The 15,745-nt window shown below is 41.8% G+C and overlaps 2 protein-coding genes across 2 annotated transcripts in view; both read right to left on the reverse strand.

The window, feature by feature from the left end:
• Positions 1-1,352: 1,352 nt before the first annotated feature.
• On the reverse strand, positions 1,353-9,925 carry LOC109993957 (ATP-sensitive inward rectifier potassium channel 1-like). The gene is made up of 2 exons (XM_065962970.1): positions 7,541-9,925; positions 1,353-4,711 (listed from the first exon to the last, which is right to left on the reverse strand). Exons 1-2 carry the CDS (start codon positions 8,026-8,028, stop codon positions 3,565-3,567), a joined length of 1,635 nt encoding a protein of 544 aa, XP_065819042.1. The 5' UTR covers positions 8,029-9,925; the 3' UTR covers positions 1,353-3,564.
• A 150-nt stretch (positions 9,926-10,075) lies between these two features.
• The window catches only part of foxred1 (FAD-dependent oxidoreductase domain containing 1), a gene marked incomplete in the record, with an annotated part of 8,742 nt that continues 3,072 nt past the window's right edge, over positions 10,076-15,745 (reverse strand). Inside the window, 7 exon segments of the mRNA XM_065962971.1 lie at positions 10,076-12,205; positions 12,917-13,021; positions 13,565-13,694; positions 14,942-15,026; positions 15,029-15,101; positions 15,337-15,413; positions 15,674-15,745. Of these exon segments, the coding sequence (XP_065819043.1) occupies positions 11,951-12,205; positions 12,917-13,021; positions 13,565-13,694; positions 14,942-15,026; positions 15,029-15,101; positions 15,337-15,413; positions 15,674-15,745 (797 nt within the window).

A 15,745-nucleotide genomic window follows, 5' to 3' on the forward strand; every position in this document is an offset into this window, starting at 1 on the left:
TGTTGTTTTTCTGGGGGAAAAAAATCGATACCAGTGACTCAAAATCTCCAACAGCAGCGCTCATTTAGACCAAATATTATTTAAATTATGTAAAAAAAAAAAAGACAACGTGATTAGGAATGAAACTTAAATGACATCATGTATAAAGCATTGTGACATTGTAATAATAATTTGTCTCAGTCTTTGTTGGCAGGTTCATTGATTACCACCAGTAAGCCTATTTCACTGATGTAAGTTAATCTGGTTTAGAATTGATTTGAGTGAAATCTGATTACACACAGATTATTGGTCAATACGGCACACCGGACGAGGAGGGAATTAAAGCTTTTGCTCACAAATCCAGGAAATCAACGATGCAACATGTTGGCAAATGAGTCTCTGCTCGTGCCCAGGCTTTGGCTCTCCTTCTCCAACAGAATTAGTCTGCATGATGTGAAACTATTCTCATCCCCAAAGTGACTGTGTCTGACCCTGGCCTCTGATTTTTCGATATTTTAGTTTGTGCCGGTTGACTCGGGCCGTTTCTGGGCGGGCAGCTGGTACGTTTCCTCCAACCAATGACAGCGCGATGGTGAATTTAAGAGTGAATACAATTCAGCAATTGGACGTTGACATACATTATGGTGCGTTCCATTGGATTTTGGAAGTCAGAAATTCCAAGTTGCCAGTCTGATACGTCGTCGAGTCGGACCCTTCAGTGGCCCGAGTTAAAATCCAACATGGCTGCTACGTGCATCAACAGTAACGTTTACGCCGTAACTATTGTGTTTGTTAGCAACTACTGTAAGTCTTATTGTGTGTAATTACATCAACAGCATCGATAGTATCGTGCATGTTCTTCGGTCATGTTGTCATGTTATTTTAGCGTGGAAAATATTACTTAGCGAACAAAACAAAGGTACTACTGGCCGCGACATTGGGTCATATATGTAGTAGTGTGAAATATTTGATAAAAAATAAAGTTGGTGCCTTCTTGGCCGTGAAAAGGCAGAAAGTGTCTTTTTGGCTCATGCTGATGAAAGACACCAAATCCCAGAATGCACAGCACCGCAGGCCACTCCCACTAAATCGTCATTTTGCGTCACTGGAAGATTCTTTTCAGACTCAGAAATACAAAGATTTCCCATCTCAGGGGAAAATGAGGGCGGGATGCATGACCGTTCAAAAATACTACCAGGTTTCTAATGATACAAAGATTAATGCAAATGGGTGAAGTATCCCTTTAAAGTCTATGGAAGCCCAGGAGGAGGAGGGGCCTAATTTGTATGTCGTGTTTACAAGCTGGAAAGAATAATGCTACTGACTCCATCTTTAAGGTAAGAAGAAAAAAAATTAAATCACAAGTCAAAAGATTGTGGAAAAGGTTTATTCAACTAAAGATGTTACTTTCCCTGAGAAGAAGTTTAATTGTTACACAGTCAGATCTACAAACTGTAATCTGTCAATAAAAATCATCGCATTCAGCAGCATGTTCACAGTTTTCAAATTTTCAGGGAAATTATTTTTCAACATCTCAAAGAAAGAAATAAAACAGCTTACTCTTAGTCTCTTAGCAGGAATAACGAGAAAACTCAAAAGGCTTGTCCTACTTTTAGCGTCCTTCCCCCAGTCTTCAGAGCTCTCCGTTTTTTCATTATAACAGGCTCAGGCCGGTAATCTCCTCTTGAAGTTCCCACTGTGCCATCCACTATTTTACCCCCTTTCATTTTTCCATGCGTCAAAACTCCAATCCCCCTCTTTTTCTCACTCTTCCACACATTACCTACACAAAGTCACAAGTCCCCAAGGTGCTTTGATTGTAATGAGCTGCTGAGCGAGAGCTTAACTCACACTCATGTCTGAATTTTTGTCCACATAGTTCGACTACTTTTCATTTTTTTCCTGCAGTTCAAAGAAACAAGAGTGGATGATTCATGTGAATGTTTGTCAGAGGAAAACCAGCATGGGTACACATTACTTGATCCATCGGTCGTTGACGCTTTGCTTTAAAGGATGTCACAAACACTTCGGCTTCCTTTCACACTGCAGACACACAAGAGTCCCAAGTCAGATTTGTTCTTACTTGTATGACTCAGATCTGTTTTTTTACCCCAATAAGAGTGGAAACAGCAGAAGTAACATGGAATCTGATATCGTAAATTCAGATTTTGGCAGCTTTCATATGTGGTATAATGAAGATAGAGGTCGGATTTAAAGGTATAATACACAACATTTCAAACTGAATATGAGCTTGTTGTTCTCAGCTCTGTGTGTATAGAAGGCGGGACAGCGTTTCCACCAGTTTGTTTATGTTTTGGATAGGCTCAATTGGAAGAGAGACAGCCACGCCCACTCAGAGATGCTGTATGTGAAGGCATAATGGTGGAGTTTCGTCAATTCCAGGAGAACAAGCAGACTCTCCAAACCAAAGATAAGGCTTTATATATAAAATAATTAAAAGAAATATTAACTGAATTATCATTGGGCTGCATATCAGTCTGAACACTAAGCGAGGGGTGGGGGAGGGGGAAGCGGGGCGCTGAACGTACCGCTTTGTTTGAGTTTGAGAGTCTGGTGCTAAAGTGTAACATCAACTGAACATCTACTCTGAAAGTCACATATTATATCTTTTAGGTTGTATAAACGTTTGATACGTTTTTGATACCACGTTGTACCATGTTTTAAAACAGTTTGAAACCCTTCTATCAGAAGCAGCATTGACTTTTTCATCAGTTAGAGCTCCAGTAGCTCTTCTGTGCGATCGATCACAGGTTCCAAACTCCATCTGCAGAGTCCCTCTGCACCTTTAAGAAAAAGCTAAAGAGCCAGCTCTTTCATGAATACCTACTAACTTAATGATGATGGTCTCCATATTATTGATGATGATGATGGTAATGACGATGGTTTTTGTTTGATAACGATGACTTATAAGATGGTTTCTATACTGATTAGAGCTCTCAAGAACTGCCCTCAATGTTGTGCTTTGCCTCTGGTCACTTCCTGTCAGCACCTGTGTGTCCAATCAGACTCAAAGCTGATCGTTTGCTCTTACTCACATTGTTCCCTTTTTTCTAGATCCTTGCTTGTGTTGTACTTACTCTCTGATGTACGTCGCTTTGGATAAAAGAGTCTGCTAAGTGAATTGTAGAATTGTAGAATTGTAGGTTCCATCATGAGCCTTAATTGCTCTTGAGCCTGTCGGTGGTTCGCCTGCCTTTCCTCCATTTGGCCACTTTCATTCTGACCTCAAAATGCCAGGACCAGCCCAAAGGAGCTGCAGTTTTGAGATGCTCTGATCAAGTCATTAAACCATCACACTTTGGCCCCATGACATGGTCACATTCTTATGCCCATTTTTGCTGCTACCAACACACTTTGAGGACTAAATATTTACCTGCTGCCGAACATATCTCATCCACTGACAGGTGCCACTGTAACGAGATGATCAGTGCTATTCAACTGTGAGTGGTCATAATGTTATGACTGGTCCATGTGGCTTGAGGGTTGGATCTGCAGTGTGAATGTAGCCTTTCTTTCCAACATCTAGCATCTCTTTGCTCTACCATTAGCCATTTTCATTACCGCTCACATCTTAGTAACGTCCACTGAGTCGTGCATGTCGATCACCTGGAACCCCAGGTTATCGACCCCCCGCTTTTCCTGGTTGTTGTGATTCTCCCCGTTGTGGCTGTTGTGGTTCTTCTGGTTGGCGTCCGTCTCAAAGCACTGGACGCAGTGAGGCACGGTGACCTGTATGCTTTTGGAAAAGTTCGAGAAGTCCACGCGGTACTTTCCTGTATTTGTGCGGGAGATGATCGGCAGGAAGCTGTACCCCCACTGAATCTCCTGCGGGATGTAAGAGGTCCGGACCTGGCAGGCGGAGCTGGTGGTCTCTGCCGTCCCGTCCAGAAAGACCACCAACTCAAAATCCTGCAGGGGGAGCGAGTCAGCTGAGAGCTCGTAGAACGGACTCGATTTGTTGATCACGTGGTAGAGGGTGAGAGGACAAACAAAAAACAGGTTGTCCTTTCCGGCGTCCACCATGAAGTCGATATCCACCTGGTCCAGAATGTTTGTCTCTCCATCGGGAGATACTGTTGTCCTCAGCAGCTTGCCGTAGATCTGGCTGCCGATTAATAAAGTCTTTCTGAGGTTGGCGACTCTGATCAGAAGACACAGACTTCCCTTCTTCAAGCAGATGACGGCCGTGTCGCTGAAGGTCACCGTCTTTCCCCTCCTTTTGGGTAAGGAGATCTTCGACAAGATGACCCCGCACATGAAACAATTAATAAAGACCCCGATCAGAGACTGGATCATGATCAGAGCCACGGTGCCGGCACAGTGCCCCGTCAGCGCTCTGCCGCCGTACCCGATGGTGGTCTGGGTCTCCAAAGAGTAGAGGAACGCCGTTGTGAGTCCGTGCACGTTTTCTATACACCTTACGTGTCCGTCCGTTCGGTTCTGCCCGGTCAGATCCCCGTTGCTCTTTGCGATCCAGTACCACAACAGACTGAAAAAGAACCAGCTGCCGGTGAACGCGGCCACAAAGAGAAGGAGGACAAAGCGCCAGCGGATCTCCACAAAGGTGGTCCAGAAGTCCACCAGGTACGCGTAGTGGTTGCTGTCGGCGCTTCCGAACTCGATGTTGCATCGCCCGTCTTTGGTGACCAGGCGGTTCTTGCGACTTCGGAGTCCAGCCGGCTGGATGTGACCCTGGAGCAGCTGGAACATCCTGGAACAGGAGAAGAGAACACAACGTTAGTCCAGAGCTACGTGGTCAGGTCAAATATCCCAAAAGACAGACGAGCAGACAGCAGAGCGTTGTTAATTACTGCTTCACTTTGCTGTTATTTTATGTGTTAGCACTCTTCTGGGGACAGAATAATTATGTGCATTTATGAAGAACAAGACACATTTTCCTGCAGAGGCAAAGGGCCTGATTCACTAAGAATGGATGCAGCTGATTGTTGCTCCAAAACATGTGCTCCATTTCAAGGTGTGAACATGCCAAAAAAGTTGTCCTGCTTCATACAGTTAATACATTTGTGCCAGAAAATGAGCCCTGAGCTGTGTCTGATGTGAGGTGTGTGATGTCAAACAAAAATAATCCACTACACAAAATAAAACAATCATCACAGTAGACACCTCATCATGACTTTTTGTAGTCAGAAACCTGCATTGGACAAGTCATGAATGAAAAAGGCATTTGCTTTATTTAAAGGCTTAAAATGCGATTTTTCACACTTTAATGTAGAAATCAAGTATCTCCTCTGAAAATAACTCTGTGAGTCATGACTGTCTACAATGGGTGTAACACCCGAGTCCCACTGTCTGTGATGTTTTCAGAGTTTTCAGAGTCCTATCTTCAGTTTGTTTACATCGCCCGGACGGCCGGCTGACTCCTCCCCTCACGTATAAAAGTTGTTTAATTGAGGGACTAGAGAAAAGAAGAATAACATACTGTACTCACTGCTTAACTGTGTTTCTAGATCACGCTCATTTCAGGTAAATTTACATGCAGTGTGAAGATACCAGCATAATAAAGTAGCATTAGCATGCTAACACAACAATGCAGCACGAGTTGTTTTGGTTTCATGCTGGTGCTCAAGGGCGACATCTGCTGGATCAAAAAATCACATATAAAGCCTTTAAATTCTGCTTCCTCCACAAGGCGGGTTTCCTCCTTATGTAAAGTATAAATCTGTGACACTCTTTATTTCCAGCTGCCAAAATAATCCCCCCCCAAAAAAGACCATCATTGTCTGTTTATAAAGCCTGATGCATCTCTTTCCACAGTTCATGGCGCTCCTTTGTCGTCCAAAAACGATTCAAAAAACATCACTTAGCCGCACAGTTGGTCTGGGTGACACATTCCTCCACCATTGTTTCTCCCACTTACACCTGCTGCTGTAAATACTAAACCAGAGCACTGAGTGTGTACTCATCCGCAGCTGAAAATAGTCCCAATCAAACAAACCTGCTGTTCTAGTAAAAAAGACTAAAAGCTACAACGCGCTCTTGTTTCAGGACATTTCTGACTTTTTTTGTTATATTTGTGACCTGTTTCCAAACATTTAAATCATGATGTGCAACAGGCAGGCAAAACCAATGCTGTTGTCTATTATGGGAATTTGTTGGCAATGAGACAATTTATGAATTTATTTCAAGTGTTATCATTTTAACATGAACTCAATTTAAGCCCTTGAGATGTTTGTACCTGAATGGGAAAACTTGCGGTTAAATAAAAACAAAAAATAATTAATAAATAGGGCAGTGCATTTTTTTACACTGAACACTGAAACACACGTTCGTACTTTTAAACCATTTAATTTATTCCACATTTTAAAACAGATGCAATTTCCTTCCCTCAGTAGTTCAGACACTAGATCTTTAAAAACACAATGTTAAACCAGTGAGGGCAGCTTGGCCGTCATTTGAGAGTTATTCCACATAACGGCTGCAGTCACACTAACAGCTTCATTCAGTCCAAGACCGTATATAGCCTATATACAGTATATATGTATTATATTATATATGAAGTATGTATATTTTCTCTCAGTACTCAAATGATAAAGATGCATTTAAATAAGTTACGATAGAACTTCATTAATCCAGAAAGACTAACACACAAGAGCATCAAATATAAGTGAATTCAAAAAACATAAAGAATTAAACAACAATTAAATGGATGTTTAATTGATGAATCAGCAGTTTGACCACGATATCAACCATTTAAAATCATATTAAGTTAATTTAAGTCTCTCTTGGAGCGTTCAGATGAACGGGCGCTGAGTTTAAACATCTCATTTTCTCACATACTTTATTGGATTAAAGTTTTTCCCGTGAAGTACAAACCTGCAGCTGGCTAGTGAAAGTCCTGCAAAGGCACGAATAATGTCACATCCGTTCATTAGAGTGGAAGTGAATTTACCTTTTGTACCTTTTGTACAGTGCAGTTTGCACCACGTGGTCCACTTTGAGTTCTTACATAACAGACACCGATTAAGACTCAGGAAACCTTTGTGTTTTGTTCTCACTCTTGAAAGACGTATTAAAAAAAAGATCCCACACAAGGAATAATCCTGTGAATAATCTATTTTATGTCTTTGTTTAAAAGTGTTTAAAAGTGTTTTTTAACTGTGAACAGCTCGAGCTCACACAGAGGAGCAATCATCTACAAAAGCTTTGTTTTCATCCCCCACATTCAACTCTTTTTACATCATTGAGGATTTTAAAAAGTTATAAAACTACATGAAATGTTGGTTTTCTTTCCAGTTATTTACCATCGATTAAAGTAGAAGGGTGTTCTGTTACTGGATTCATGGACACAGTTTGGAAACTAGACAAAATTAAGAAGTTAAGCATGTTAAAAATCTTTCCTTAATGCAGCAATCAAAGCAAAAGAAACTGTTACAAACATAAAGCTCGTCTGCACTGTTAAATAAGTCAGACTAGGACCTCAACTCTGCTGTTTAAGCACCAAAGTACAACTTGAAATAAACATCTTATAACTGACTCATTCATCCTCCCACAGTTCAGTAGAAACCAAATTTGGACGTACCTGCTCTGTGAGACCATGGGTCCAGAGTGCTCACTGGATCTCCGCTGGAACTTCACACTCCTTTCTCTCCGCCCGTGGCCATGGAGACGTTGGAAAGATTTTAATCCACAGTGAAATTTCCTAATCCCAGCCACATGCCACCATGTACACTGGCTGCAAACACACACAGAGGAGCCCCGGACGCCAAGCTCCCAGTGGGCGTCAGTTCCCCTTTTGATTGGCAGGGCGACTCCCTTCATCACCACACCGACAACAAGTGCAATGACGAAACTGGTACAGCACCGGGGCTCACGATTAGAGAAAGCTCTCAGGAGTGTGAGGAGGGAGGGGAATTTCCTGGAAGAAGTCCTTATTTTGGTTTTGCAGGAGGTCCATCCATTAAAGGGGCCCAACGTGGCCTGTGCAGCACCCTCGCTGTTTTTTGTTTTCAAGCCCTGAGAACATTTGGGATTTGCGTCAGGCCTCACAAAGAATTCCCTCAATTGCATTTCCCCCCCCGGCCCCCTTCTCCCTCTTCACCTCGAAAACCTGTAGGGCTGCCTCACATTTGCATCAAAATGAAAAGCTGCGGGGGGACAAAGTTTCCTAATATAATTCACCCTGTAGGAGGAACATTTTCATATTTGTGGAGTTTAATTCCATCCACTGAAATTAAACGAGAACAGTCTTGAAAAGCTCCTCAGTGATGGATGCAGATGGACTGAACTGTAAGGAAACAGGAGATGCTTCAAGATGTAGACTGTATCATTTAAACTGAAGAGGCCATGCAAGAATGTCAAGGTTACAGGCTACTAGAGCAGTAGTTCTCAACTGGTGGGTCAGGACCCAAAAGTGGGTCGCAGAGCCGTTTTCAGTAGGTCGCGAACTTTGTCTGAAAAAACTGAAGTGTGAAGAATCTATGAAGCACTCTTAAAACATGCTGGTTTTGTTCCTTCTCTTTATTCTGTCACATGTTTCGCACCATCTTAGATCCAAACTGCACTATTTTTTTCTTCAATAAAACTGATGGGTTGAAAAATATCAGAAATTTGGGTCATGATTTTCAGGAAGGAGTTGGTGTTGGTTCCTTAGGCTAGACCAGAACCCACTGGAACCAGAGTCTGTACAGCATCATACCTACCATAAAACTGTTGTCTTTTAAGTCTTTTATTGGTAGTTTCCTTTATGTCCCAGAAGATTAGCAGTCAGTACAGTAACTTTTACATCTCACATTGGTTTGAGGAACACTCTTGGAGAAGTTGGCATTTTGGCCGGTAACATCCTGTTTTTTTCGTGAAGGTAGAAAGAAGCAATGTCTCTGTAGCTTCTCAGTCCCCGAGGTGATCCAAAGGGAACTGGACGTATTTGAAGATCTTGAAGATATTTGACCTCTTCTCTGAAAGGCTTCTTCAGATCTAAACTAACTGGTGGACGGAGTTAGGCCTTACTCTCACTTTTTTGGGGGGTACATGAGAATTCAAGTTCAAAAAACCAAATTAGCTGAGGTGACAGCTTGCAGCATTTTGCACAACTTTAAGTCTTAGTATAGCTTATAGGAGTTTCTTTCATGAAAAGAAAACTCTTCTACACATGTGAGGAATACAGAAATCAAGATAAAGATAAAGATAAACTTTATTGATCCCCATGGGGGAAATTTTTTTGTCACAACAGCTCAAGAAACAGGAATATAATTATCAAAAATAACTAGAAGTTCAAAATCAAACATATGTACATACAGTTGAATAAAGGGAGAAAAAATACAATAATAGAAAAATCCTATGTATAGATCAGCTGTAGAGATCACAACCAGACAGTTAATGTGTTCATCTCTGCTGTAAAAAGTTGATTTATTGTCTTTTGACTCGTCTGAAATAATATCAGTCCAATCCACTTTTTAAAACGGGCCTCTATGGAGATGGACTCACTTTTGGAGAAAGCCTCAAGTGGCCATTCAAGGAACTGCAGTTTATGGCACTTAAGTGTTCTTTAAGCAAAAGGCACATATACGAATTGGCGCCATCTTGTGGCCACTGTCTGAACAACATTTTAACTTTCTTGTTTCTCCTGCTCAGTGTTCAACTTCAGATACATGAAAAAACTCAATTATCCTTGTTTCATTTTCTTTTAAAGAAATGTAAGCTCTTAGGAAAAGCCTTTCTTTATTATTATTATCATTATTACAAATTTACAAAGTCAATTAGGAAATCAATGTGTCGTCTATTAGGAGTCCAGTTTTAACTTAATATTAAACACAAAGGGGGGGGGGAGGGGGGATCAGATTGTTAATCCAGAAAGAGATGGTCAGAGGAGCAGCTTCAGTTTGAAAATGTTTTTAAAGTGAAATATTTTGGTGCTTTAGACTCTGGCTCTAAAGTATTCAGTTGTTTTGATAACAAAATCATTTAGGTACATATTGCATTCTTATTGATTGAGGTTTTTCTTTGCTGTCGGCAGCAGCCATGTTTTTGTTGTTCCTGAATCTTCATGCAACAACAATAAACAGAATCTGATGTCTGATCTGTAACTAACAGCTGATGGAGACATGAAACAACGACACACAATTAAGATTTTTATTCATGATAAAGATTCAGTACTTTGATAGATTAATACTAAACTGAGAAACATCAGTCTGTCAAAATAAAATAATTAAAACATGAATGACTTTTAAAAAGAACAGAACTTGATAAGCAAAGACAAAGTGTGAACAACAACTACGTTTGATTATGATGATTATGATTGAATTGTTTCCACTTCAGCTGATTAGCACCAACAGGTTCAAACCTGAATAGACTAACGTTCAGTTTTGTTACCTTTAGAGACTTACTTTAGAAAAATACAACCGAGGACACGTTTCAAGACCTTTGGCTACCATTAGTTTCCTACTTTGAAAGTTTCCCCAGAGTGGTTTTCAAAAATAGTCTTGGAAGAGAGAAGGCCCAAACTACACACTTAATAAGTAACTGCTCACATAACTCTGTCGCTGTTTTTGTTTCTGGTGCCTTCAGCTTTAAAATATGCAGGTTTGGTGTATGTGCAAGAATATTTACACAAATTGAAAATTTAAGTTTTCTAGTTTTTTGTTTTATTCAATTAGTTTTATTTGATTATGATTTCTGTATATTTGTTGTTTTATTTTCTGTATAGGGGTGGGAGTGGAGGAGTATGGAGAAGAGTTTCTTTTTTTCTGTTTGTGTGCATTTATCTAACGATGCTGACTAATGTTCACATTATGAAAATAAGATAAAAATGAAACCTGAAAGCGATTGTTTGGCTGTATTACAGTTTATACTGTATCAATCCAAATGTTTTCTTCTCCTCTCTTAAGCAATAAAGGTTTCCAGAGAAGAGGCAGCTCCTGTTCCTGGTATTTGTGAATCATTTTCTGATCGTCTTCACAGAGCTGACAGAGATAAGAGTCCAACGTCTTCAATTTCAGATCAGCACAACAATCTGTTCTGCTGTGGACCGTACTGACCTGAGGAAACCTTTCTGTTTAGTGGGTAAGATAAATGTGTTTCCACTGTTAAAGCGACTGGACATCAATACCCCAGCTCTTCCAGCTGATCCCTACTGCACAGACTCTGACTCTTAACACAATATGTCCCCCTCTGTCCCTGGAGGTAATTAGGCTTCATCTTTTGTACAACGGGAGGGGGTTGAGGTAAAATGTCCATCTTAAGTCTAACTTTCCGTCAACCTAACGACAGGCTGAGAGCTGAGGCGGGTTTTAAACCTCCTGATGAACCGTTACACCCACCTGTCAATCAGGTCAGCTACACGCCTAACTCTGGATAACACATATCGTTTATAAAAAAATAAACCCCGTACATTGTGTATCCATGACGACAACAACTAATCAGACCTATTTGTCTTTTTGTACCAGGCTGTAAACATGTTTATTTATGCTGTAAAAATGTCTTTATTGCCTGTGGTGTGTATGTGACTTCCTGTGTTCCTGCAGCCAGCCTTTAGTGGACACTCGATGAACTGCAGGATTTTGTACTTCTGCATTAGCTTCATTTTTAAAGACTGGAGGTCGCCGCTTGGTTTTTCTCCCTCGTCAACGTCGTCTTCATGCATTTTATCCTCTGCCATGATGTTTGTACTGAGAATGCCAACAGGTGACGTTTTCTTAAAAACACTCTTTTCTCTCGGATTCATACGCTTTCAAACCAAAGGTACATGGTGCAACAACACATTATTTGAAGTTGTATTGAGGTTAAGTTGTTCAGTTTGTTGGTTTAAACAAATGTTCTTGAGGATCAGTGACTGTTGGTGAGAAACAAGAAGCCGACAGCGGTCTTAGACTACATTCCCAGAGATCACTGATCTGTTAAATAAATTAAACATGGAGGAGATCAGAACTTAAAAAATAAGACTAAAAGGTGCCATTGTGTGTCTTTGGCAGCAGTGTTGAAGGTCCGAGCCGCTCTACACGATGTTCCTCTCCAGCATCGGCTCCTGGTCCAAAATGCGTCTGAACCCGAACGGGCTCAGGTCCAACGTTTGAAAGTTCCCGTCCAGGATCAGCTCGGCTACAGCCCGACCCACCGCGGGGGAGTGCTGCAGGCCGTGTCCGCTGAAACCTGTGGCGAAGTACATGTTGGGGATGAGCGGGTGAATGCCGATGATGCCGTTCTGATCCAAGGTGTTGTAGTCGTAGTAACCGGCCCATGCACTGGTCACCTGGAAGAGGAAAAAACGGCTCGCATTAAGGAAACCTGTCAGACTGTTAAACCCCCTCCTCTTATTGGAGGAGAAAAGTAAAAACACCATAAAACAGATACATCTTTTCTTTTTGTCCTCTTCACTCAACAAAACAGAATGGAGGAGGCGTGGCCTAACAGCAGTTTTTTTTTGGTTTCATGCTGGTGCTCAAGGACGACATCTACTGGATCAAAAAGTCGCACATTCCTCCTTTCAGTGATTTGATGATGAAAGAGCATTACTGAGAACGGACAGTTTTTTAAACCCTGAGGAGTTTTCCCTCTTTACATGGTCATAATAAAAGTGTTACCAAACCAGAAAGATGAAACGAGACCATGACCTGTTTCAACAGCGCAGCAACAAAAAGTGAACTACTGGGCAAGTCATAGTCCAACCCTATGATCCTATCAGTGTGGTAGAAAGATTATTTGCGCTGCACACACTCTGCTGCTGCTGGCAAAGCTTTGCCTCCACCACCCTCAGCCCCCTCCTTCCTGCCACAAGCCTTTGGTTCCCCCTGGTGGGGGGGGGTTTAGCACTGCGCTCCCTGGAAGCATCCTTTGAGCACAGCCTTCAACGCCAAGCAAAACTGAACGTCCATCTTGCAATAAGAAGGTAACGTTTACGATGAGCGTGTTCCTGACTGAACTAAGACGACCTACTATTACGTTTACTTATCCAGAAACACACCTTCAGTTTCTCAAAGGCAGGAACACGGTGGGCCAAGCTGGGCCAGACTTTTTCCTCAAAGAACTGGTGATCCACCTCCAGGTTACCGGTGTCGGGCTCGTCCGCCTGAGGAAGAAAAAAAAGGAAAGGTGAACACATTAATCTCCTGTGACGGAGCGTCTGCAGGCAGCGCACACACCGACACACACAAATGCCCACACACACCGACACACACCCTCTCTGCTAGTGCTGCCATCTCATCTCCTCTCCACAAATAAGCTGTTGTGGTTTAATTAAAATATTTCAAGATGTGGTGAAAATCCTTTGATTCATAAGAACATATGTTTTGTTAAAAAGTTATTTAATTCATAAATCCCAGTGGGAGGGGCTTCTGATAAAAAAAGATGGCTGCTTTGTCGGTCTGGTTTTGTTTAAAGAGAAAGTAACAGCTGCTGGGACGACTTCAGAAGTGCTTTTGTTCGTTTTTTTTGGCAGTCTTTGTTTTGTTTTGCACCTTAGGAGGGCAGTTTGAATAAATAACGCCATCAGTACGCCTGTGTTTTTAATCCATTTGTGGGTTGTTTAAGAGAGACCCCCGACACACCTCCTTTTAAACTCTCTCTAATTCAATAAAAGGAAATTGTGAAACACTTTTGAAGATACACAAACCTCCTCCGGTGAAGCCCCGGCGATGTAGTTCCCTCCTAAGCCCTCTCTCCTGAAGTAAACTCCAGAGTAGTCGACCAGGAAAGGTGTGTCGAGACCCGGACCGTCAGGACAGTGGACCACGTACACAAACCTGCAGAGAGCCACAAACACTTTACTCTGATGATGCACTGATGCAGACTGATGCAACTCTTAAAAGCATGCAAACTAATCAAACTTCAGAGTGTTTTAAACAGACAGGAAGGTTTCATTTAAGGGACAGAAAAGTGGTTCAAAGTGTCAGAAAGAAAATCAATGAATTCTTCTAACTTTGGTACAACTGATTTGAAGTTTTATTTAAACTTAAAGGAGCAGTCTGTAAGATATCTACTGACTGAGATGATAAAGGTATCTTACTCTCTGATCAGACATTAAGGAAACATGCTATGTTGAAGTGTTGGCTTCTCTGACAACAATGCAGCAGCCAGTATGTCCTCCTTCTAACTTTAGATTCTGCTCCTGAATGCTCTGGATTTGTTTGGACCAGAGAAGGTAGGTGCTTTTAAGACACCCCCACACACGGCCGTTTTGGACGCCCCTCGGTTTGCCAGATATGAGAGCAGTTATCAGGTCAACAGGTGTTGCAGTGATGGAAGCGGGTCAAGAGAAGTGGTTCAGATAGAAGTGATTGTACCCGACCTAAAAAGCCTCTGCATGTTTCTAATAAGCTCCACGAGCAGAAACGTGCTCAAACTAGGATCAATATTGGAGATGCTTTTGAAAAATGGAGAGAGGTTAGAACACAGAAAGGTTCATGTAGCTCTGACCCTTAGTGTTTAAAATGGGTACTGCAGTCCAAATTTGAAACATTGTAGAGAGCTGTCTCCCCCCCTCCTCTCTAGAGTCTACTCTACAGTTTGCCAAGCTTTTTAAACATCAAAACATCGGGGGCATTTTTCAAATTTTTAGCGATGAACTTTTGCATACGGCATCCTCTCGTTTGTTTGTTTTTTAACATGAATCTCTTTGATTGAGGCTTTTGGCTTTCGCAGCACTTGTTTGTCCTTGTGCACAGAAATATCAAAGTAGAAACTGTAAAAGAAGAATCCTCATTAAACCCAGTTTGTAAGTATTAATAAGTATAAATAAAGATGCACACTGTGATTCACACAAATAACCAAGAACTACAAGTGAAACCATTTAACACTTTCTGTAAACATCCTTAATTAAAGCCGTCAGTCCAAACGGGAATGATGGTCAGTTTGTTTATTAACCGGCTACAAAGTCAGAATTAAACTGTCAGAATAATAATGAGCTTCACTGTGGAGATAACGCCAACTGGACGTTTTGACAGTAGCTGTGTGTGTGTGTGTGTGTGTGTGTGTGTGTGTGTTTGCTTGCCTTTTGCGAGGCTCGACGGGCAGAGGGATTTCAGCGATGCTGTCTTTAGGGCCGGAGCCCATTCCCACCATCTCTGCCAGTTTCCAGAAAAGGCTCCCGCTGCATTCACCACAATGGCACACTCCACGGGCTGGTACTCCATGCTGTTAGGCATGTGCACCTGCTCGACACAACACATGACCCCCCCCCCCCCCCGTCATCAACAACACATAGATGCTGAACACACAGTTTAGAACACCTTTTTTTAAAAAGCTTTCAGGGAGACAGGTCGACCCCTCAGGATGATTTTTAATAGTTTTGATAGTTAGTCCGGATTTGTAAACTGCGACTTTGGATTCATTCATTTAAGTTCTTACATGAACTGAACTTATTCCGTTCACTGCGCTCCGACTTACTCTGACAGATTTGATTCTCCGGAGCTCCAGACGTTCGTCATCGGCGGTCGTCACGATGGATGACATATATTTCAAACCTGTGGACGAAATAAAAATATTAAAAACAAGCCTGAAGAAAGTCCAAACACTGCATGCTTTAACTTCCACTCTGACCCAGAGGTCAGTTTTCCTTCAAAAGAAAGGAAAACAGAGGTGTTAGTGAGGAGCCGAAATACGATGTTCTTCAGCGCCCCGGTCCTCTGCGACATATCAGTGAACAAAGTAACAAAGTAATATTTAACAAAGCTCAGAGCTCAATGAGTAACATCAGGATGTTTTCTTTCTCAACATGTCTAACCTGTAACTTCTCCACAGCACTGAATGACTCCCATAGAGATGGCTTTTCTTCTGAAGGCGTTCAGCAGAGTCC

Source organism: Labrus bergylta, chromosome 14 (assembly GCF_963930695.1).
Source record: "Labrus bergylta chromosome 14, fLabBer1.1, whole genome shotgun sequence".
Taxonomy (NCBI): domain Eukaryota; kingdom Metazoa; phylum Chordata; class Actinopteri; order Labriformes; family Labridae; genus Labrus; species Labrus bergylta.

Excerpts from the sequence above, each read along its gene's own strand:
- LOC109993957 (XM_065962970.1), bottom strand. The coding sequence starts at position 8,028 with ATGCAATTGAGGGAATTCTTTGTGAGGCCTGACGCAAATCCCAAATGT. Across the intron at positions 4,712-7,540 it reads CCCATGGTCTCACAGAGCAG|GATGTTCCAGCTGCTCCAGG; the intron begins GTACGTCCAAAT and ends CTCCTGTTCCAG.